The 22905-nt window shown below is 41.6% G+C and overlaps 1 protein-coding gene across 1 annotated transcript in view; it reads right to left on the reverse strand.

Moving 5' to 3' along the window:
• Window positions 1-20403, reverse strand: part of LOC311071199 (uncharacterized protein) — a 38384-nt gene extending 17981 nt beyond the window's left edge. The window contains exons 1-11 of the mRNA XM_084095430.1: window positions 20237-20403; window positions 20001-20123; window positions 15577-15684; window positions 14551-14772; window positions 13868-13990; window positions 13385-13501; window positions 8213-8335; window positions 7731-7847; window positions 3043-3165; window positions 2558-2674; window positions 576-698 (exon numbers count right to left, since the gene is read on the reverse strand). Of these exons, the coding sequence (XP_083951556.1) occupies window positions 576-698; window positions 2558-2674; window positions 3043-3165; window positions 7731-7847; window positions 8213-8335; window positions 13385-13501; window positions 13868-13990; window positions 14551-14772; window positions 15577-15684; window positions 20001-20123; window positions 20237-20375 (1435 nt within the window). The 5' untranslated portion in view covers window positions 20376-20403. The remainder of the gene's footprint in view (window positions 1-575; window positions 699-2557; window positions 2675-3042; window positions 3166-7730; window positions 7848-8212; window positions 8336-13384; window positions 13502-13867; window positions 13991-14550; window positions 14773-15576; window positions 15685-20000; window positions 20124-20236) is intronic.
• Between the last annotated feature and the right edge of the window lie 2502 nt (window positions 20404-22905).

The following is a 22905-nucleotide window of genomic DNA, read 5'->3' on the forward strand; positions in this document are numbered from 1 at the left end:
GACGTCACCACAGGCCTCGCTCGATAGGCTTATGCAGTTGCCGCAGAGCAGCCAATGAGCGAGCGAGCTGTCTCGCCCATGGCTGTGTACTGCTGCAACGCGCTTTACATTAATTCAAAATTAAGGATAATTTTTTGCTTCAATATTTCGTGAAAAAGAGTTTTTCCCCTAGCGTAAGATACTCTTACGCACTACGAGAGACCTCTCGTAAGAGAAACAAGGAATGCGTGAGAAACATCAGTGTATAAACCTCATTAAGAGCTGAAGACAATCATCTCATCATTAAGAGGCTTTTCCTGTAATTAACATCATTTGACTATAAATATCATGGTTGAAATATGGTTACTGTAGTAAATAATGGTTAATGTTTATAAGGATAAATCCAACATGTGTTATTCTACAATCTGATGTAGTTCAGGCCTTTGGGTTGATCAGAGCTGATGAATAAACATTCAAATGTTGATACAGTTTTTCCTGTTTATATCACTTTCGCATATGATAATTAATGTTATTATTAAATGAGTGACAGAAACACACATGGACATTAACACATAACTCTGAAGAGTTCGACTTACCTGGAACTGTGGGATCGACTCTTCTTTTGAACTCTCCAATGGTCATGTTCTTCAGTTCCTCTGAATCCATACGTACTGGTGTTGTCTTTCCGGAAAGGTCTTTGACATAAATTGTGCGTCTCTCTATATGTGTTAATCAGCCAGAGAAAGATCAACATTAACACAATAATGAAGAATAAAACAACAGTAAAAATGCAAAAAAAACCAATTCCAGGATATGCTTTTTTTTTCATTGGTTGTTGCGTTGTCTTACCCAGATACAATAGTGCTATTTTCTGATTGGCTATTGTGTAGCCCCTTTCTTTTTTTTGATTGGCTGATAAGTTGCAGGCTCGACTAAGAACTCCAGGGGAGACGTGCTTGACTCCTGCCGGTTCCACAGTGAGAGCGGCGCGGCCGGAGAAGTTTTGCCTGCTGCGGCATATTAAATATATTATAAATAGTTTTTCTGCGTGAGAAATACAATGTGTGGCGGGAGTGCATGCTAAAAGACCGAAATGAGTGACTGTCACGCTCAATGCGAAGACACTTGAGAGCCCTGTTAAGAACGTTTGGTGACATTCACAGTAAGTTAAAACATTATTTCTGAATGTTCTTTTTTTTTATATAATTTTAAAAACATTATTCTTATTTATGTGAAAGTCAGCAAAACCTTAAGAGAACATTCCAAATTATCATTTTACAAACATTATGGAAATGTTACTTTTGAATGTCATGGTCGGAAGCCCCTCCCACGATTGTTAATTGACAGCAGCGTTTCAACAGACCCGCCCTCGCTCGTGAGCGAGCTGTCAATCATAGTCCGCGCGGACCGGAGCAGTCATTGTTGATACGCTGGAGCACTGTCTATGAGCAGAATGGCGTCAAAGCGATTGTGGTGTTCTGTTCTCGGGTGTAATAATGAACACAGCATCATTCTGATGTTCCTAAATCCGAACCGCTGAAGACGCAGTGGCTGAGTTTGTTTTCGAAGGGAATATTCCCCACAACAGCAATGCTTTCATGTTTGCGCAAATCATTTCACACCAGACTGCTTTACAAACGAGGGTCAGAAAAGCTGGTTTTGCTAAGAAGCTGTTCCTGAAAAAAGGATCGGTACCAACTATTCGTGTTCCTGCTGCACCTCCAGAAGAAGAAGTGAGTGTAACGTTTTATTAACCTTTATATTAATCTTTGCAAATAGCTTGCACGCTTCACGATGAATGCGGCTGTTTACACTCAGGGGACATTACGGCATGTTTTCTATGTACGACGTTCTCAATATAATTCATAATCCCACGTTTATAATGAACACCGCGTTATGGTTATTGTGTTAGAAACGGTGTAGGCACAGAACAGAGGGGCGGGGTCAGCAAAGCTCATTATCATTTAAAGACACATGCACTTAAACGGCGTGCTGAAAACAGAGCTGTTTCTGACCAGGTAAAATGAGTGTTTTCTTACAATACTAATGAGAATTTTTAATTAAAGTATATTAGAAATGTTTTATTTAGCCCCTAAAGAATCATATTGTACAAAAATGGCATTATATGACCCCTTTAACATTTTAAAAACACAAGCCAAACTTCCAACTAAAACGTTCCAGAATAAAAGCTCCATGAATGATGAATAAATAATGTTTTAGTGCTGATGTTCTGAGGACATTATTAAACACCAGATAACTCTGAACAAATGTGTAATGTTACTGGAGGAACGTTTGATCATAACTTTGAGAGAATCTTTCCAGAACATTCCCTGTTAGTATAAAATACTGGTTAAAACTTTGATCATAAACTGATACTTGACTGCTGTTCCTCTGTGGGGTTTAATCGTGTAACAGATATTAATAATGACAGAAAATAATACAATATACATTCAGTTTAAGAGCAGAATTCACTGAAGAATTACTAATATAAAATCACTGCTATAGAGAAAACAAGAGTTTGTCTTCAGTGACGACATGAAGAGTCAGATTAAACATTATAAACTAACACTGTTTTTACCTCCTACAGGCATACGATAAATCCTATGCACTGTAGATTCATGTTCAATGCCACAATCCCGCAGTGTTTGATGATCCTGCAGTTCTAGGCCTCTGTAGAGTAGTCTGCATGTGTCCACTGTGAAACACAAGGAATGCGCGAGAAACATCAGTGTATAAACCTCATTAAGAGCTGAAGACAATCATCTCATCATTAAGAGGCTTTTCCTGTAATTAACATCATTTGACTATAAATATCATGGTTGAAATATGGTTACTGTAGTAAATAATGGTTAATGTTTATAAGGATAAAACTAACAGATGTTATTCTACAATCTGATGTAGTTCAGGCCTTTGGGTTGATCAGAGCTGATGAATAAACATTCAAATGTTGATACAGTTTTTCCTGTTTATATCATTTTCGCATATGATAATTAATGTTATTATTAAACGAGTGACAGAAACACACACGGACATTAACACATAACTCTGAAGAGTTCGACTTACCTGGAACTGTGGGATCGACTCTTCTTTTGAACTCTCCAATGGTCATGTTCTTCAGTTCCTCTGAATCCACATCTACTGGTATTGTGGTTCCGGTCATGGTTTTAACATTAATTGTGCATCTCACTATATGTGTTAATCAGTCAGAGAAAGATCAACAATAACACTATTATGAAGAATAAAACAACAGTAAAAAGGCAAATAAACCAAAGTTTTGACCAGCATTCAGTAAATCACATGTACAGTAAAGCATATGATGATAACGGCCTGATTTACAGAAGTCGCCAATAAACATTCAATCTTCCCAGAAAACAAAGAAATGTTAAAGGAGTCATAACCTAGTATTACCTTGGATACCCACGCTCTATTATAGCCTTTCAGGCCCTTCTAAAAAAGAAAAGTGGAAAAAAAATAAACACAGAGCTCCTCAGACCCTTATTTCTGAAGGCATTATTGTCTCGCGAGATCTGATGCGATATTTTGGCTGTCATGGACGGTCATTTTAATAATGCAAATGAGGGGCGCGTTGATTGGTGGCAGGAAGCTATTTTCAGACTGCATGTTTTGCATGAGTTTGGCTAATAATGTTTTGTGGTATTGTTTTCATAATTGCATTTAGCAAACAGTTTTAGCCACTGAGCATGGACTCCTGTACCGTCACTACTGTAGTGTAAAACAAAGTGGAAAGATATGGCTAGCATTCGTAGAGTCCATTCCCCGTGTTTACCTCGAAGCTAACGTTACATACAATAGCCGCATTAGCAGTTAGCTGCTGTTTGTTACACACAGTAGAGCAATAAAAACAGTCTTTCCGTTTCAATTTCAGGCAAGTCCCTGATTGTTGGGTTGGCACCTTTTTCCAAACGGAGCTTCGAGGCCAACTTCGCCTGATATTGACCCAAATTTGTGAATGATTCCTGTGTAAAATGTTTAGCACAGACACATAACGATAAGCCAGTTGAAAGTGTTGTTGGGACAGCGTCATTAAAAATGAATTTCATCCACTGGTCCCTGATAGTTTGGTCCGTTTTTGGTAGAGAAAACACATTTACATGTTGATTCTGGCAGTCAACAACAGAGCAACTCACGTGTGCACTACGTTTCTGCATCTTTCTCGACTGAATATGAGGGGGAGAGGGGCGGGGCTTCCCGCGGCATAGGTCTGCGGTGTCCATATATGGTATATCCTGCCCCGTCATGACGTCAAGTCGGGGCAGAAATTAAAATCTCGTATTTGAGTGCGCGTGGGCTGTTTTACAAACCCTGGGGTAAACAAACGCTTCACTTTTAAATATCGGCTTCCCGGCCAGTGTATAATCGTTAGGCAATCATAACATACATTGATTCTCGTGGAAAAGTGAAAATTACAGGTTATGACTCCTTTAAGAACAGAGCTCTCAAGTTTTGAAGACAGGCAAGAGTGACGGGTCACAGGGGGTCATGGCCCATGGGCCATCTGGGGGTGTTTCATTAATAATATTATTATTAGTGTTTTTGTTGTTGTTATTAATAATTGCTCAAATACAAAGTATTTATTCAATTTCCGCATGTGCGTGTGTATATGTGTGTGTGTGTGAGAGCGAGAGAGAGAGATTATGACTGGTGTTGTTTATTGTAAATGTTTGTTGCCTTTTTGGACTTGTTGCCTTCAACCTGCACTGTCTCCTCCTCTAATGGGCCTACACTTTCTCCACCTTCTCTGGGCCAGCATCCTCTAACCATGCCTATTTAGGGGACTCTCCTCTCAGGGTGAATGAGAGGATGATGAATTGCTTTTTACCTGACATCTTTGAAAGACAGATGCAATGATTAATGCATCCATGGCCAGAATATAATTATAAAATATGACATGATTTTAAAAGTGACCTATAACATTGACTATGCAATACACTTTCATTTATTCAGTGCTAATAACATGATTAAGCCTATTTGGAGAGAGAGATGTTTATAATGTGACAATATGTCAGTCATCGTGTGATAACGAAAATATGACTAGGCCTAGACTACTTGTTCTGAGCAGGTGTTGTCAGTGAACAGGCTGTAAAACTGCTGGCTAAGTTACAGACACTCATGAAAAACTGATGCTAATTATCTGGGAAACATTCTCTAACAGCAGTCAAGTTGTTACTGTTTGTGTCAAACAAGTTGTGAATTTGTTGTATCATTAAAACAGGAGATCATGATGACTTACTCTGTGCTCAAAGTGATGCTCGGAGTGATTTCCTCTGTGGGTGAACGAAACTTTCGGGCAGAATCACGTGAACAATTCCAGGATATGCTTTTTTTTTCATTGGTTGTTGCGTTGTCTTACCCAGATACAATAGTGCTATTTTCTGATTGGCTATTGTAGCCCCTCTCTTTTTTTTTGATTGGCTGATAAGTGGCGGGCTCGACTAAGAACTCCAGGGGAGACGCGCTTGACTCCTGCCGGTTCCACAGTGAGAGCGGCGCGGCCGGAGAAGTTTTGCCTGCTGCGGCATATTAAATATATTATAAATAGTTTTTCTGCGTGAGAAATACAATGTGTGGCGGGAGTGCGTGACAAAAGACCGAAATGAGTGACTGTCACGCTCAATGCGAAGACACTTGAGAGCCCTGTTAAGAACGTTTGGTGACATTCACAGTAAGTTATGAAAACATTATTTCTGAATGTTCTTTTTTTTTATATAATTTTAAAAACATTATTCTTATTTATGTGAAAGTCAGCAAAACCTTAAGAGAACATTCCAAATTATCATTTTACAAACATTATGGAAATGTTACTTTTGAATGTCATGGTCAGAAGCCCCTCCCACGATTGTTAATTGACAGCAGCGTTTCAACAGACCCGCCCTCGCTCGTGAGCGAGCTGTCAATCATAGTCCGCGCGGACCGGAGCAGTCATTGTTGATACGCTGGAGCACTGTCTATGAGCAGAATGGCGTCAAAGCGATTGTGGTGTTCTGTTCTCGGGTGTAATAAGGAACACAGCATCATTTTGATGTTCCTAAATCCGAACCGCTGAAGACGCAGTGGCTGAGTTTGTTTTCGAAGGGAATATTCCCCACAACAGCAATGCTTTCATGTTTGCGCAAATCATTTCACACCAGACTGCTTTACAAACGAGGGTCAGTAAAGCTGGTTTTGCTAAGAAGCTGTTCCTGAAAAAAGGATCGGTACCAACTATTCGTGTTCCTGCTGCACCTCCAGAAGAAGAAGTGAGTGTAACGTTTTATTAACCTTTATATTAAAGCTGCCGTCGGCAAGTCTGGCAGATTGAGTGGACTTAGCCAAAATTTTGAATGTTTACAACTCTCATGCCCCTCCCCCACTACCAGCGAGCACCCTCCCCCATCGAGGTCGTGCTCGTCAGTGCGTGTGTACCTGATTTTCTGTGAACGCGTCCGTCTCTTCAGCATCGATCAACACCATGGACTCAGAGGTAGGCTGCCCTGGCTAATCTATCCACAGATAGCAATAACCGAGGAATTGGAAGCTTGTTATTAGATTTTCTCTCCGCCATCACGCTTCGTACAATCTTCAGGCGTGGCGTGTGCATGTGATATTGTAACGTGCGCGTCTGCGCGAGGGAGAGGGGATCTGTGGCGTGTGCACGACCTGTGATTGACAGTCAGATCTCCTCTGCGCGAGGGAGAGGGGATCTGTGGCGTGTGCACGACCTGTGATTGACAGTCAGATCTCACACCCCCCTGCGCTGATTGGACCCGATGAGCCGGGAGCGGGGGATTTTTGCAAAACAAATAACACGCTCCAGGTGGAGTTAGAAGCTCGGGTTTTTTTTCTAAAACCACCTTATTTATGTTGTTCTGTCGGATAATAGTGTCAATTTCACTGAATTTGATCAAAAAAAATTTGCCGACGGCAGCTTTAATCTTTGCAAATCGCTTGCTACACGCTTCATGATGAATGCGGCTAAGGTTTACACTCAGGGTACATTACGGCATGTTTTCTATGTACAACGTTCTCAATATAATTCATAATCCCACGTTTATAATGAACACCGCGTTACGGTTATTGTGTTATTGTGTTAGAAACGGTGTAGGCACAGAACAGAGGGGCGGGGTCAGCAAAGCTCATTATCATTTAAAGACACATGCACTTAAACGGCGTGCTGAAAACAGAGCTGTTTTTGACCAGGTAAAATGAGTGTTTTCTTACAATACTAATGAGAATTTTTAATTAAAGTATATTAGAAAGGTTTTATTTAGACCCTAAAGAATCATATTGTACAAAAATGGCATTATATGACCCCTTTAACATTTTAAAAACACAAGCCAAACTTCCAACTCAAAGCTTTCAGAATAAAAGCTCCATGAATGATGTATAAATAATGTTTTGGTGCTGATGTTCTGAGGACATTATTAAACACCAGATAACTCTGAACAAATGTGTAATGTTACTGGAGGAACGTTTGATCATAACTTTGAGAGAATCTTTCCAGAACGTTCCCTGTTAGTATAAAATACTGGTTAAAACTGTGATCATAAACTGACACTTGACTGCTGTTCCTCTGTGGGGTTTAATCGTGTAACAGATATAAATAATGACAGAAAATAATACAATATACATTCAGTTTAACAGCAGAATTCACTGAAGAATTACTAATATAAAATCACTGCTATAGAGAAAACAAGAGTTCAGTGACGACATGAAGAGTCAGATTAAACATTATAAACTAACACTGTTTTTACCTCTTACACATAGATGTTCAATCCTATGCACTGTAGATTCATGTTTAATGCCATAATCCCGCAGTGTCTGATGATCCTCCAGTTGTCTGCCTGCGTAGATCAGTCTGTAATCTGTACCTGTGAAAAACAATGAATGCGTGAGAATCATCAGTGTATAAACCTCATTAAGAGCTGAAGACGATCATCTCATCATTAAGAGGCTTTTCCTGCAATTAACATTATTTTACTATAAATATCATGGTTGAAATATGGTTACTGTAGTAAATAAGGGTAATTTGTATAAGGATAAATCCAACAGATGTTATTATACAATCTGATGTAGTTCAGGCCTTTGGGTTGATCAGAGCTGATGAATAAACATTCAAATGTTGATGCAGTTTTTCCTGTTTATATCATTTTCGCATGATAATTAATGTTATTATTAAACGAGTGACAGAAACACACATGGACATTAAAACATAACTCTGAAGAGTTCGACTTACCTGGAACTGTGGGATCGAGTATTCTTTTGAACTCTCCAATGGTCATGTTCTTCAGTTCCTCTGAATCCATACGTACTGGTGTTGTCTTTCCGGAAAGGTCTTTGACATAAATTGTGCGTCTCTCTATATGTGTTAATCAGCCAGAGAAAGATCAACATTAACACAATAATGAAGAATAAAACAACAGTAAAAATGCAAAATAACAATTCCAGGATATGCTTTTTTTTTCATTGGTTGTTGCGTTGTCTTACCCAGATACAATAGTGCTATTTTCTGATTGGCTATTGTGTAGCCCCTTTCTTTTTTTTGATTGGCTGATAAGTGGCAGGCTCGACTAAGAACTCCAGGGGAGACGCGCTTGACTCCTGCCGGTTCCACAGTGAGAGCGGCGCGGCCGGAGAAGTTTTGCCTGCTGCGGCATATTAAATATATTATAAATAATTTTTCTGCGTGAGAAATACAATGTGTGGCGGGAGTGCGTGACAAAAGACCGAAATGAGTGACTGTCACGCTCAATGCGAAGACACTTGAGAGCCCTGTTAAGAACGTTTGGTGACATTCACAGTAAGTTATGAAAACATTATTTCTGAATGTTCTTTTTTTATATATAATTTTAAAAACATTATTCTTATTTATGTGAAGGTCAGCAAAACCTTAAGAGAACATTCCAAATTATCATTCTTCAAAAATTATGGAAATGTTACTTTTGAATGTCATGGTCGGAAGCCCCTCCCTCGATTGTTAATTGACAGCAGCGTTTCAACAGACCCGCCCTCGCTCGTGAGCGAGCTGTCAATCATAGTCCGCGCGGACCGGAGCAGTCATTGTTGATACGCTGGAGCACTGTCTATGAGCAGAATGGCGTCAAAGCGATTGTGGTGTTCTGTTCTCGGGTGTAATAAGGAACACAGCATCATTTTGATGTTCCTAAATCCGAACCGCTGAAGACGCAGTGGCTGAGTTTGTTTTCGAAGGGAATATTCCCCACAACAGCAATGCTTTCATGTTTGCGCAAATCATTTCACACCAGACTGCTTTACAAACGAGGGTCAGTAAAGCTGGTTTTGCTAAGAAGCTGTTCCTGAAAAAAGGATCGGTACCAAGTATTCGTGTTCCTGCTGCACCTCCAGAAGAAGAAGTGAGTGTAACGTTTTATTAATCTTTATATTACTCTTTGCAAATCGCTTGCTACACGCTTCATGATGAATGCGGCTGTTTACACTCAGGGTACATTACGGCATGTTTTCTATGTACAACTGTCACGATCCACACTCAGGGAAACACAGGAAGATCCAATAATGCAAAATGGAATTTTAATAGGGAAATCCGTAATCAGAAACTAGTCCAGGCAAGGGTCAAAAATACAAAAAGCAGTCCAAAAACATACAACAATAAACAGGAACAACAAGTGGAACAGACCTCACAAGTGGCGTGATGAAAAACAAGGAATCCGTAACAAACACAAAACAGGCAGGGTATTTATACACAGGGAAACGACAATGATAATGGGAAACAGGCTGAGTGCAATAATCAGTGATGAGGGACAGCTGAGTGCAATGAACAGACAAGGATCATGGGGAATGTAGTGCAAGAGTGTGCTGGACACCGTGAGGAAGGAGGACATCTAGTGGTGACCCAAGGAACATAAACCAGACACTGTGACATGACCCCCCTTCTACGGAGCGGCTACCAGACGCTCCAAGACATAGAAACAAACAAAACAAGAGTCCAGGCAGGAGGTGGAACGGTGGAGGATCAGGGGGAGGGATGGGGGGTCAGGTCCATGGAGGGGAACAGAAACAGGGAGTGACAGCTCATCTGGCGGCCAGGACGGGGACGACAGTCCATCGGGCGGCCAGGGCGGAGCAGAGGGTCCATCGGGCGGCCAGGGCGGAGCAGAGGGTCCATCGGGCGGCCAGGGCGGAGCAGAGGGTCCATCGGGCGGCCAGGACGGAGCAGAGGGTCCATCGGGCGGCCAGGACGGAGCAGAGGGTCCATCGGGCGGCCAGGGCGGAGACTCTCCCTCGGGCGGCCAGGGCGGAGAAGACCCCTCGGGCGGCCAGGGCGGAGAAGACCCCTCGGGCGGCCAGGGCGGAGACGACCCCTCGGGCGGCCAGGGCGGAGACGACCCCTCGGGCGGCCAGGGCGGAGACGACCCCTCGGGCGGCCAGGGCGGAGACGACCCCTCGGGCGGCCAGGGCGGAGACGACCCCTCGGGCGGCCAGGGCGGAGACGACCCCTCGGGCGGCCAGGGCGGAGACGACCCCTCGGGCGGCCAGGGCGGAGACGACCCCTCGGGCGGCCAGGGCGGAGACGACCCCTCGGGCGGCCAGGGCGGAGACGACCCCTCGGGCGGCCACGGCGGAGAAGGCCTCTCGGGCGGCCAGGGCTCAGGCCCAGGAACTGGCACCACCGGCTCAGGCACTGGAACTGGCACCACCGGCTCAGGCACTGGAACTGGCACCACCGGCTCAGGCACTGGAACTGGCACTGGCACCACCGGCTCAGGCACTGGAACTGGCACTGGCACCACCGGCTCAGGCACTGGAACTGGCACTGGCACCACCGGCTCAGGCACTGGAACTGGCACCACCGGCTCAGGCACTGGAACTGGCACCACCGGCTCAGGCACTGGAACTGGCACCACCGGCTCAGGCACCGACCTCACCGGCTCAGGAACAGACATAGGTACAGGAACAGACACAGGAACAGACACAGGAACCGACAGTGGCTCCGGCTCACGAACCGACAGTGGCTCCGGCTCACGAACCGACACTGGCTCCGGCTCACGAACCGACACTGGCTCCGGCTCACGAACCGACACTGGCTCCGGCTCACGAACCGACACTGGCTCCGGCTCACGAACCGACACTGGCTCCGGCTCACGAACCGACACTGGCTCCGGCTCACGAACCGACACTGGCTCCGGCTCACGAACCGACACTGGCTCCGGCTCACGAACCGACACTGGCTCCGGCTCACGAACCGACACTGGCTCCGGCTCACGAACCGACACTGGCTCCGGCTCACGAACCGACACTGGCTCCGGCTCGGCAGCGGCCATCTTGTCCGAAGACACAGGCTCGGCAGACGTGACGGGAACACTCTCGGCGGCGGCCATCCTGTCCGAAGACACAGGCTCGGCAGACGTGAAGGGAACACTCTCGGCGGCGGCCATCCTGTCCGAAGACACAGGCTCGGCAGACGTGAAGGGAACACTCTCGGCGGCGGCCATCTTGTCCGAAGACACAGGCTCGGCAGACGTGAAGGGAACACTCTCGGCGGCGGCCATCTTGTCCGAAGACACCGGCTCAGCAGACGTGACGTGAACAGTCTCTGGCTGGGCAGACGTGACGTGAACAGTCTCTGGCTGGGCAGACGTGACGTGAACAGTCTCTGGCTGGGCAGACGTGACGTGAACAGTCTCTGGCTGGGCAGACGTGACGTGAACAGTCTCTGGCTGGGCAGACGTGACGTGAACAGTCTCTGGCTGGGCAGACGTGACGTGAACAGTCTCTGGCTGGGCAGACGTGACGTGAAGTGCAGGCTCGGTGGGAAGATACTCAGGCAGGACGGTCTTGGTGGGACGAGACTTAGACACGATGGCCCTCCTGGCAACACGCGCTGACATCAGCGGAGAATCGGCTACGCTGGAAACCAGTCCTGGACAGCAATAGACAGATCCGGTGGTTGGCTTGATGGTTGGCGTGACTGGTGTATCCCACTGGCTCCGATGATGGAGGTATTTGGTGAACCCCCAAAAGTCCAGGACCTCCAATCCCTTCATCTCCCACCCAGGCAATGGGTCATCCAGGCAGCCATTAAAAAAATCCTTTAAAGCTGCATCGTTGTAGTCCATGCCTCTAGAGAGGGTCCAAAAAGTCTGAGCCAGACAATTCACCGTCTGGCCTTGCTGGCGTAGAAGCATCAAATTTTGGACCCGTCCCCTCCTCTCCTTCTCCGTCTTAGGGGGAGAGATACGAAACCCCATAATGCTGGATCTTTATTCTTGACGGATTCCTTCTGTCACGATCCACACTCAGGGAAACACAGGAAGATCCAATAATGCAAAATGGAATTTTAATAGGGAAATCCGTAATCAGAAACTAGTCCAGGCAAGGGTCAAAAATACAAAAAGCAGTCCAAAAACATACAACAATAAACAGGAACAACAAGTGGAACAGACCTCACAAGTGGCGTGATGAAAAACAAGGAATCCGTAACAAACACAAAACAGGCAGGGTATTTATACACAGGGAAACGACAATGATAATGGGAAACAGGCTGAGTGCAATAATCAGTGATGAGGGACAGCTGAGTGCAATGAACAGACAAGGATCATGGGGAATGTAGTGCAAGAGTGTGCTGGACACCGTGAGGAAGGAGGACATCTAGTGGTGACCCAAGGAACATAAACCAGACACTGTGACAACAACGTTCTCAATATAATTCATAATCCCACGTTTATAATGAACACCGCGTTACGGTTATTGTGTTATTGTGTTAGAAACGGTGTAGGCACAGAACAGAGGGGCGGGGTCAGCAAAGCTCATTATCATTTAAAGACACATGCACTTAAACGGCGTGCTGAAAACAGAGCTGTTTCTGACCAGGTAAAATGAGTGTTTTCTTACAATACTAATGAGAATTTTTAATTAAAGTATATTAGAAATGTTTCATTTAGACCCTAAAGAATCATATTGTACAAAAATGGCATTATATGACCCCTTTAACATTTAAAAACACAAGCCAAACTTCCAACTCAAAGCTTTCAGAATAAAAGCTCCATGAATGATGAATAAATAATGTTTTAGTGCTGATGTTCTGAGGACTTTATTAAACACCAGATAACTCTGGACAAATGTGTAATGTTACTGGAGGAATGTTTGATCATAACTTTGAGAGAATCTTTCCAGAATGTTCCCTGTTAGTATAAAATACTGGTTAAAACTGTGATCATAAACTGACACTTGACTGCTGTTCCTCTGTGGGGTTTAATCGTGTAACAGATATAAATAATGACAGAAAATAATACAATATACATTCAGTTTAAGAGCAGAATTCACTGAAGAATTACTAATATAAAATCACTGCTATAGAGAAAACAAGAGTTTGTCTTCAGTGACGACACGAAGAGTCAGATTAAATATTATACACTAACACTGTTTTTACCTCTTACAGGTAGACGTAGAATCATACGCACTGTAGATTCATGTTCAATGCCATAATCCCGCAGTGTTTGATGATCCTGCAGTATTCTGCCTGCGAAGATTAGTCTACATGTGTCCACTGTGAAAAGCAAGGAATGCGTGAGAATCATCAGTGTATAAACCTCATTAAGAGCTGAAGACGATCATTTCATCATTAAGAGGCTTTTCCTGCAATTAACATCATTTGACTATAAATATCATGGTTGAAATATGGTTACTGTAGTAAATAAGGGTAATTTGTATAAGGATAATCCAGCAGAAGTTATTCTACAATCTGATGTAGTTCAGGCCTTTGGGTTGATCAGAGCTGATGAATAAACATTCAAATGTTGATGCAGTTTTTCCTGTTTATATCATTTTCGCATATGATAATTAATGTTATTATTAAACGAGTGACAGAAACACACACGGACATTAACACATAACTCTGAAGAGTTCGACTTACCTGGAACTGTGGGATCGAGTCTTCTTTTGAACTCTCCAATGGTCATGTTCTTCAGTTCCTCTGAATCCACATCTACTGATGTTGTGTTTCCGGTCATGGTTTTAACATTAATTGTGCATCTCACTATATGTGTTAATCAGTCAGAGAAAGTTCAACAATAACACAATTATGAAGAATAAAACAACAGTAAAAATGCAAAAAAACAATGTTTTGACCAGCATTTAGTAAATCACATGTACAGTTTAGTTTATTACTGCAGTACCGAACCGTGACTTCATTACCAAGGTACCGAACGGTCATGTTTGTTTACCGCTACACATCTACTGTAGTTTTCACAATGTCGTGTTTTTGATAGTTGTCTGATTGCACGGAGACAATAACAGTACTGATTTAAAAAAAACTTGCACTTTGAAAGTCTGCATTTTCAAAAGTTTGCATTTTCAGGCTCCCAAAACGCAGTCGTCATGTAAATGAACGGTCAAAGCTCATAAAAGTTTTCTGTTTTTAGCTGAAGACGGTGTTGTGTAAACGGCCCCTGAGTGAATACTATCTTTTTATAAAGTATCTCCTGTATGTGTTTGTGTGATGATGCATGCTGGAGGTCCAGTGATCTTCTAAAATCAAGGATCAGTTTCATTCAACAGTAAAAACGCCACAAATAAGGAGAATGATAATAAACGTACCATTTAAATCTGCTTCAAACACAAGCTGTTGCATTCTGAGTTTGGTGTGCTCTCTGCGTCTAAGATCCATCCTCTTTAGAGATGTAAGTAAATTTAGCACAAACTGCATGTCTGGGTCTGAGGGAACAGCTGGAGCTCCCGCTGGAAGATCATACGCTGTTTCTTCTGTCCTGTACCTCATATTAACATCGCTGGGAGTGCTCGGCATTCTCATCCACGGACCTATGGCAAAATAAAAGATCACTATGTTTAGTTTAAAATAACCATCATGCAGGTATTGAAACAATACTGTAACACGTTAATCAGGTTCTTATGTTAAAAGATGATCATTAGTCACCCTCATGGTTCTCCAAGACCAAATTACTTCCTGCATTTCATGGAACACAAAAGGAAATGTGATGCAAGTAAATTCAGCAGACAATAGAAATAACAATAAAAGTTGAATGAATGATTGGTAAAACTACAGAGCCCCTAAAGCAGGGATGGGCAACTTTGGTCCTGGAGGGCCACTGTCATACAGAGTTTAGCTCCAACCCTGAAAAAATCACCTGCCTGTAATTTTCTAGTAATCCTGAGGACCTTGATTAGCTTGTTCAGGTGTGTTTGATTAGGGTTGAAGCTAAACCCTGTAGGACAGTGGCCCTCCAGGACTGAAGTTGCCCATCCATGCCCTAAAGGGACATGGTGGTCCTTGAGGACCATTCACTCGTGTACCAAATCTTCAAACCAAGTCTGGCAAAATGCAAATAAATATCTGTTTACAATTGGAAAACTAACTTTTTGCAAGACAATAATCACTATTCTATATCATTCTAAACTAACAACTCTTGTGTTTGGTGAAGGAATTGCCACATTCATTTACAGATTACTTACAACCAGTGTGATTGTGTGGAAAAAAACCTGAATCTAATTTGTTAGAAATCAAAAATCAGTGTTTTGATAAAGAAATTAATTTTCTGCCTTGCATTTTGTTTGTAGTGTACAGAATGTACATATGTATCTATATGTGTGTTTCCTTGTGCTTACGGTCAGTGATGGAGAGGGATCCGGCTGCTGTAGAAAGAGACATATAATCGTCCTGTGCTGGAATCTCTGCTCCTCTCTGCTGTAATGAGCTGCCGACCTTCCGCTGATCTGATGAGACCACCACAACATTCAAGAAACAGCTGAAGACACACTTCTTTCTACTAAACAAATACACAACCTTAAACAGAACACTCTAAAAGACGCTATATTCTATTTCTCTTTTCCATGTCTCTTCTGCTCTGTTTTGTGTCCTAATCCATCTTATACTTTAAATGTTGTGAACTATGGATATTTTTGGTTCTCATGAGAAACTGCTTGAGTTTGTTTATCACAGGATGAAAGCATCTGCTAAAATGAATAAATGTAAATGTAATACACATCAGATACACATCTTGCTGTAATGTTTAGAAAGCTGAAGCCACTTTTCATGCTGCCTCTGCTTCTTTTTGTACACATTAAAAGCAAGTTTATTCATGGCACAATACAAGAGAAATAGTGTTGACATTGAGGGGAGTGTTCAGTTATTCATTGTGTCCCCTAGGTTATAACTGTGGCCTGAGATGCCTTGTATGTGCAGTGACAAAAATCTTCTTCCTGAAGCATTGAATTTATTTCTTCAGCATATTAGGTCATATTGTTGATTATTATGGCCATTATTTGAACAGTGAAAATAATACTAAAAGGGTTTTTGAACTTTAAAGTCATTAATGCTGATTATTCATTGATTCATTTGAATTGAAACATTTAAAATACTTTCACAGAAAAAAAATTATGTTTGCGATTAATTTAGATTAATTAATCACAGAGTATGTAATTAGATTTAAAAAATAATCGATTAACAGCCCTAATATATGATATATGGATAATATGAATATTAGCCTTGATTTGTGTAAATTTGGCTAAAAGCATCTTCCAAATGCATTAATATGACATTAACTAAAGCTGGTTCCTCCAGGGTCAGGTGTTCCTACATCCCAGGGAAAATGAGAGGATGAATGATAAGTAAACAGAGCATTGAGACAGAGGAACAAGCATTCAAGTCTGTGAAGACAGTCAGCAACCATTAGAAGAGAAGAAGGACTGTTCTTGTGAAATACTACAATGAAAATTATAATTTTAAAATATTATTTACTGTAATAGTATCTTATCAAATGAAGAAGATTATCCTTTCTCTAAACTTTTATTTAAAAAAAATCAGGTGCATCAATACATGCTGTGTTTTAAATTTAATTAAAAGTGGAAATGTTTTAAAAAGTTTTTAATACAAGTTAACATCAAATTTTTAAAGATGAATATTTTCATTAAAATGTGCACCATGGTAGTATAATGAACATATCTCATAACTTGTAAGTACCTCACTATATACCACATTTTTCTTAATATTTTGTTTTTAGAGACAATTATTTAAAAGAGTGATTCTGGAATCCACTGCTGCTTCAATGTATATGAATGAGTGATTATAATCATGGTATTAATCAATATTTTTTCTTCTAAATATCAAATGAGTTGAATGACTTCTCTTGTACTTTGTTATAGAAGTTACCAATGTGATCACTGAAATGTTGTTTTCATGTATTCTCTGATGTCTGTATCTGATATGTGAATGCAGTAACAGTGCTTGCTCATTTAGCCCGGCTTCCAGAGATGAAATATGGACTTGTTTTTGTGTTTGAGAAAGATCTTCAACGTGTTAAAACATATAAGGGTCACTAAAGAGAAGGGACCATTTCTTTGTTAAAGCAAGACCCGGAAGGTCACAACGTGGCTGACTTCAGGGTCTGAGTGTCAGCTGCATAATCTATGGAGATATGCTTCAGTCTATCTGTTTATGTGTGGAAAATTACTATATTTATCTATTTCTTAGCCAATCAGAAACTGCATTCTGAAGCAAGAACGTAGCTTAGACCTTGAAGGGTATAACTGCTGCTGCTGTGTGTGTGTGTGTGTGTGTGTGTGTGTGTGTGTGTGTGTGTGTTACAGTGTGACTGTAAGCAGGGTTACGGCCTACAAACTCCAGTGTGAGTTTTGAAGCTGAACTTCTGCTGATGAAACTGCAAACTATCTTCAGTAAAACTTCTCTTAAATTTTTTATAATTCTGACTCTGTGTGTTCATTCAAACATCTGGTCCTTGGGTCCTAAACTGTTCCCCCCTAACAGAAGTAATTAACATTATGACAAAAAAGCATTTTAGTTTGACAATACTCTATCCATAAATTGTAGGCTTTATGTAATAAAATAATATAATATACAGACCCTTTCCAAAAAATTTGAATATCATGGAAAAGTTTATTTATTTCCATAATTCCATTAAAAACGTTAAACTTCCATAGATTATAGATTCAGGGCCCAAAGCTTAAACGATTTCAAGTAATTAGTTGTTTATTTGTACATCATTTGGGCTTCCAGCTCATAAAACCCACAAAAACAGGATTTCAACAAATTAGAATATTACATGAAATCACACAGTAATTACACAGTGATACCATGGTCATTGAACCAGGTTTGGGTTATTTTGGCAGTGTGGGCCGGTGCAAATCCTGCTGGAAAATGAAGTCAGCATCTCCATAAAGCTTGTCTGCTGAAGGAAGCATGAAGTGCTCTGGAAATGTCCTGGTAGACGGCTGCGTTGAGTGGACAGCACAGTGGACCAACACCAGCCGATGACATGGCTCCCCAAACCAACACAGACTGTGGAAACTTCACACTGGACTTCAAGCATCTTGGATTGTGTGCCTCTCCATTCTTCCTCCAGACTCTGGGACATTGAGATGCAAAATTTGCTCTCATCAGAAAAGAGGACTTTGGTCCACTGTGCTTTATTAAATCCAGAGTCAACGCAGCCGTCTACCAGGACATGTTCAGAGCACTTCATGCTTCCTTCAGCAGACAAGCTTTATGGAGATGCTGACTTCATTTTCCAGCAGGATTTGCACCGGCCCACACTGCCAAAAGAACCAAAACCTGCTTCAATGACCATGGTATCACTGTGTAATTACTGTGTGATTTCATGTAATAATCTAATTTGTTGGAAAGGGTCTTGGCAACAACAAAACCGAAGTGCTGTGTTCTCTTTTTAAATATTGTTTTTTTTTCCTGATAATATGGAGAGAAAGCAATATATACATCACAAAAGTTATATTTTACATGAAACAGAACCAGAAAATATTGGGGGTTTGGGGGTGAAATACTATGGAAGTCAGTGGCTAACGTCAACTCTCAGGTTACCGACATTCTTCACAATATATCATCTGTGTTCAGCACTGCCAACTTTTGAGTTTTGCTTGGAGTGAGATTTTTGTGGGGGGTGGGGGGTGGGGGGGGGTATGTATAATAAGTGTATTGTGATTGTCAAAACATTTTAGTAACTAAACTGAATTTTATTAGGTTTAGTGACAACATGTTACAATGTTTACATGGTTCAATTTCTGGTAATCTGCGCTTTTTTATTATTTCAATTAAATTATTGTGATTTGATTTAATATTGACTCATTTGGATAAATATTAGGTAGGCTACACAAGATAGGCATTCATTTTTCTCAAGAAAAAAACAACTCACCTAATGCTGTAAACATACAGAGAGCCCTATCAGCTGGCAGTATTATTTAAGGTAAAAAATAACACAAATTAAATATAATGCGTTTTTTTATTATACATTTTTTTTATTTTTTATATATTTATATAAAAATATAATAAATATGCAATATAGTACACATATTTAGCAAAATACTCTCTATAGCTTTTTTTCTAGCCAACTAACGCTATAGCCTATATTATTATGGTCATTAAATGGCTTTCCTGAGGTAAATGTTATGTGACATAATTGTTCTCCAGCTGTTTTATTGACCCCTTTGTTTGATTGATTGGTCGATATTATGTATGAGGAATATACATTTCGGTAAGTTGTACTGTATCTTTCAACAGTGTTCATTTGTGTTTTAATGTTATTTACTATCAGCTAGAGATGATCGGATCACGTGCCGCTAGGGATCTGTCGCGTCACATTTACAAGCGCCAAAACGGTATTTATTGTCTGAATTTCGTAATGAAAGTGACATTATTTTTTTTAATATCATAACCTGCTCTGTCTAGTCTGTCGGTCTCCGTGTCCTCTTTGCTTCGCGATTTTTCTGTGCGTGAGAAAATTGGATGTGTGGGGTGAGAGCGTGTGAAAAGTGTCAATTGCGTGTGTCTCACGGTGAATGCGTGAGAGTTGGCAGCTATGGCAGAAGAAAGAAACTCATACAGGTTTGAAACAACATGAGGGAGAGTAAATGATCCCGGTTGTATGGTTAGCGAGACACATGCCTTATTATTTTCAAATTCATTAAAAGGTAAAAGTGCCTGTCTGTCATTTTCTGATAGATACATTATATAATGCCTAAAATAATAAAATTTTGTAAAGCCAATTGTAAAAGAATCATACCTCCTCCTTCAGGCATCCTGAGCACGACGAAAAGGGGAGACAGATGTTCAATGTTGCGCGATCCAAATGTTTGATGGTCTTCAAGCTCATCTTGACCGAAAATGATCCTCAGTCTATTTGAGTCTGACAAGAAAATAAAACCCATATTTACAAAGATTAAAATTATGATAAAATGTTGGCTTTTTCCAGTAGAATGCTATTAAATCCAAAGATTATGAAAGATCCCGTCAACCTACCGCTTACTCCAGGAAACAAACTTAATGCTCTTTCCTTCAGCTTTCCAATGGTGAACTTTTCAAACTCTTCACTCGATGACGCCACAGATAATACATTAACAGTATTTTGATTAATCCAAACGCCGACCTGAAAAGCCATTGTGTTTCTGTTTAAGTAAATACGTTTTCTGACTGACAAAACTAGGAAATGATGGCGGAGATTCCGCAGATTCCGATTAAAGGTCAGGTAGATCATATCATATCTCTTTATGCTGATGATGTTCTCTGTCAAAGTAAAACCCCATAAGCCTAAAGCCTTTATATATATATATATATATATATATATATATATATATATATATATATATATATATATATATATGTGTGTGTGTGTGTGTGTGTGTGTATTAATATGTATATAAACAGATAAATAACTGTATGCATATGTATAAAAATTAGGGAAAAAAAAGGGAAAAAAAAGGATATTAAAAAGGTAGTTCATTCAGTCAGACTGTAAGAATGGTAATATGGATTGAAGTTCAGGTGTGTTTTGTGTTTGTCCAGCAGGAGACAGCATCTCTCTATGACACACATCAGTTACTCCAGATACTCCAGAAGCTGTTTATGGACATTATCATAAGAAGGAACAAAACCTAATTCAATTACTGGAAGGACCAGTGTAACAATGCTGTGTGATATTTACACTTCAATTTGCTAAAATTTTAAAATGCAGAGAATAATGCAATATGTGATATAAATTTATTTGCAAATATAAACGTACCATGTTCTCCAAAATAGGATTAATTTTTTTTCTTTAAAATAATGGGAGACTTGCTTCTAATGTACTGTCTTGAAGCAGTCACCACGCGACTGTGCATGGATAGCTTGAGTAGCTTGGGTAGTCATGGCCAGGTTTTAAACAAATAAAGCAAAACTCTTTCTCACATTCAGGGCATTTCATGTTATTACATCCATCATTATCGTGTTCAATCAGCACACCACAAGATGGGCATTTACGGACTTTTGGACACTGCACTTTATTTTTAAAGTAGGCCTATATTAAAGAGATCATTGGGCAGTATCTCAGCAGTTTCTGATCACCACTTTTACATCCCACATTTCCACATCGATCAGCACGGTCTTGATCTCTTTTCCACTCTCTCAGACACTGCCAGCAGAACTCAAAGGGTTTTCTGTTCTTCGCTGTATATGGAGCACTGCACACAGAGATTGGAGGCATTCAACCTTTCAATTAAAGTGCCACAACCAGGATACTGAATATGGACAGAGAAAAGAGATGCACAGGGTCAGAAAATCTGATTGTCATCTCTAACATGAACTCTCAAGCTTGTGTTCTTCTACTGCAGCTGTCCCGGAACCTCCCCCAACCCGCAAAGCTCGCCGGTGCGTCCACCTGCTTCACCCGCTTCGCTAGAGTCTCTTCCTGATGGACAGCGGCTGCCGTCTGCCACCGCTTCCGTTGTGGATATCGACCAAGAAGCCGCGTCTGTGGGGGATGATACCTGCTCTCCCTCTGTTCCAGCCGCGCAAACTTTGCCGTTCACAAGGGAGGCCGGAAGCGGACGGTCACAGGGTTAGTTTTTTCTTTACGTTCAAGAAAGCTACCCCGCCCTTACTCCCCGGCGAAAGGAGAAGAGAGTGTTTTTAGCCCCGCCGAGGCCGGACTATCCTCCATTTCTCACACATTTCTCAGTCCCCTCTTAAGCTCAGGCGACTGGAAATATCAATATTGCAGCAAACGAGCCTGTTATAATACATGCACGCCTGCAAACAAACGCCGAAGCAAAACATGATGACGCTCTCTCTCTTCCAGTTCTCTCTCCCTTTGCTAGTGCAGCGCAAAGTGCGCAGTTCGCAGGGAATGTCAGAAACGGACGGTCGCTGGGCTAGTTTCTTTACGTACAAGAAAGCTACCCTGCCCTTGTTGCATGCGTCGCTGGCGAAAGGAGAAAAGAGAGTGCTCTTAGTCCCGCCAAGGCCAGACCAACCTCCATTTCTCACACATTTCTAATTCCCCTCTGAAGTTCAGGCGACTGGAAATGTCAATATCGCAGTAAACAAGCCTGTTGTAATACATGCACGCCTGCAAACAAACGCCGTCACAAGACATGTCGATTGTGCACTAGATGTAGTGAATGTGCCCGCGACCCAGTGCCCACAAACACTACACACTGCATGTCTCACGGTTTCTGTAAAAACGAAAACAACACACATACAGTCTGCCCAAACAGACGGTGTTTTCAGTGTTATGAATGTGCCCGCTGTCCCGCGCCCTCATTCACTCACAGACATGACAAGCCCTACGGGGTTCGCCCCGCTCGCTCTCTCTCAGCGTACGGCTCTTCACGAGTTCACACTTACATATAATTTGAGGGGGTAAAGTTTAATGCGTATTTGGCGTGCTGTCCGGAGGGAGGGCTCCGAGCTCGCAGTTCGGCCCGAACCCAGAGTACTCCCCCCGTATGTAAGTGTTTAGGACTAGAAGCATGGAGAAGGGGTGGTGGAGGGATGCTGCAAAACTGTCAATGGAATGAAGTGAGACTGCTGAGTATATATACACCTCTTACCATTGATTGCTGAGTGCTCTCCACTTGTGTTAATTATCTGAACGTACTCCTCTCGAACCTTGTTAATAAAACATCATTAGGAGAGCCGAGCACGGGCGCGCC

The sequence above is a fragment of the Abramis brama genome (assembly GCF_963993115.1).
Source record: "Abramis brama genome assembly, chromosome: 20".
Classification (NCBI taxonomy): Eukaryota; Metazoa; Chordata; class Actinopteri; order Cypriniformes; family Leuciscidae; genus Abramis; species Abramis brama.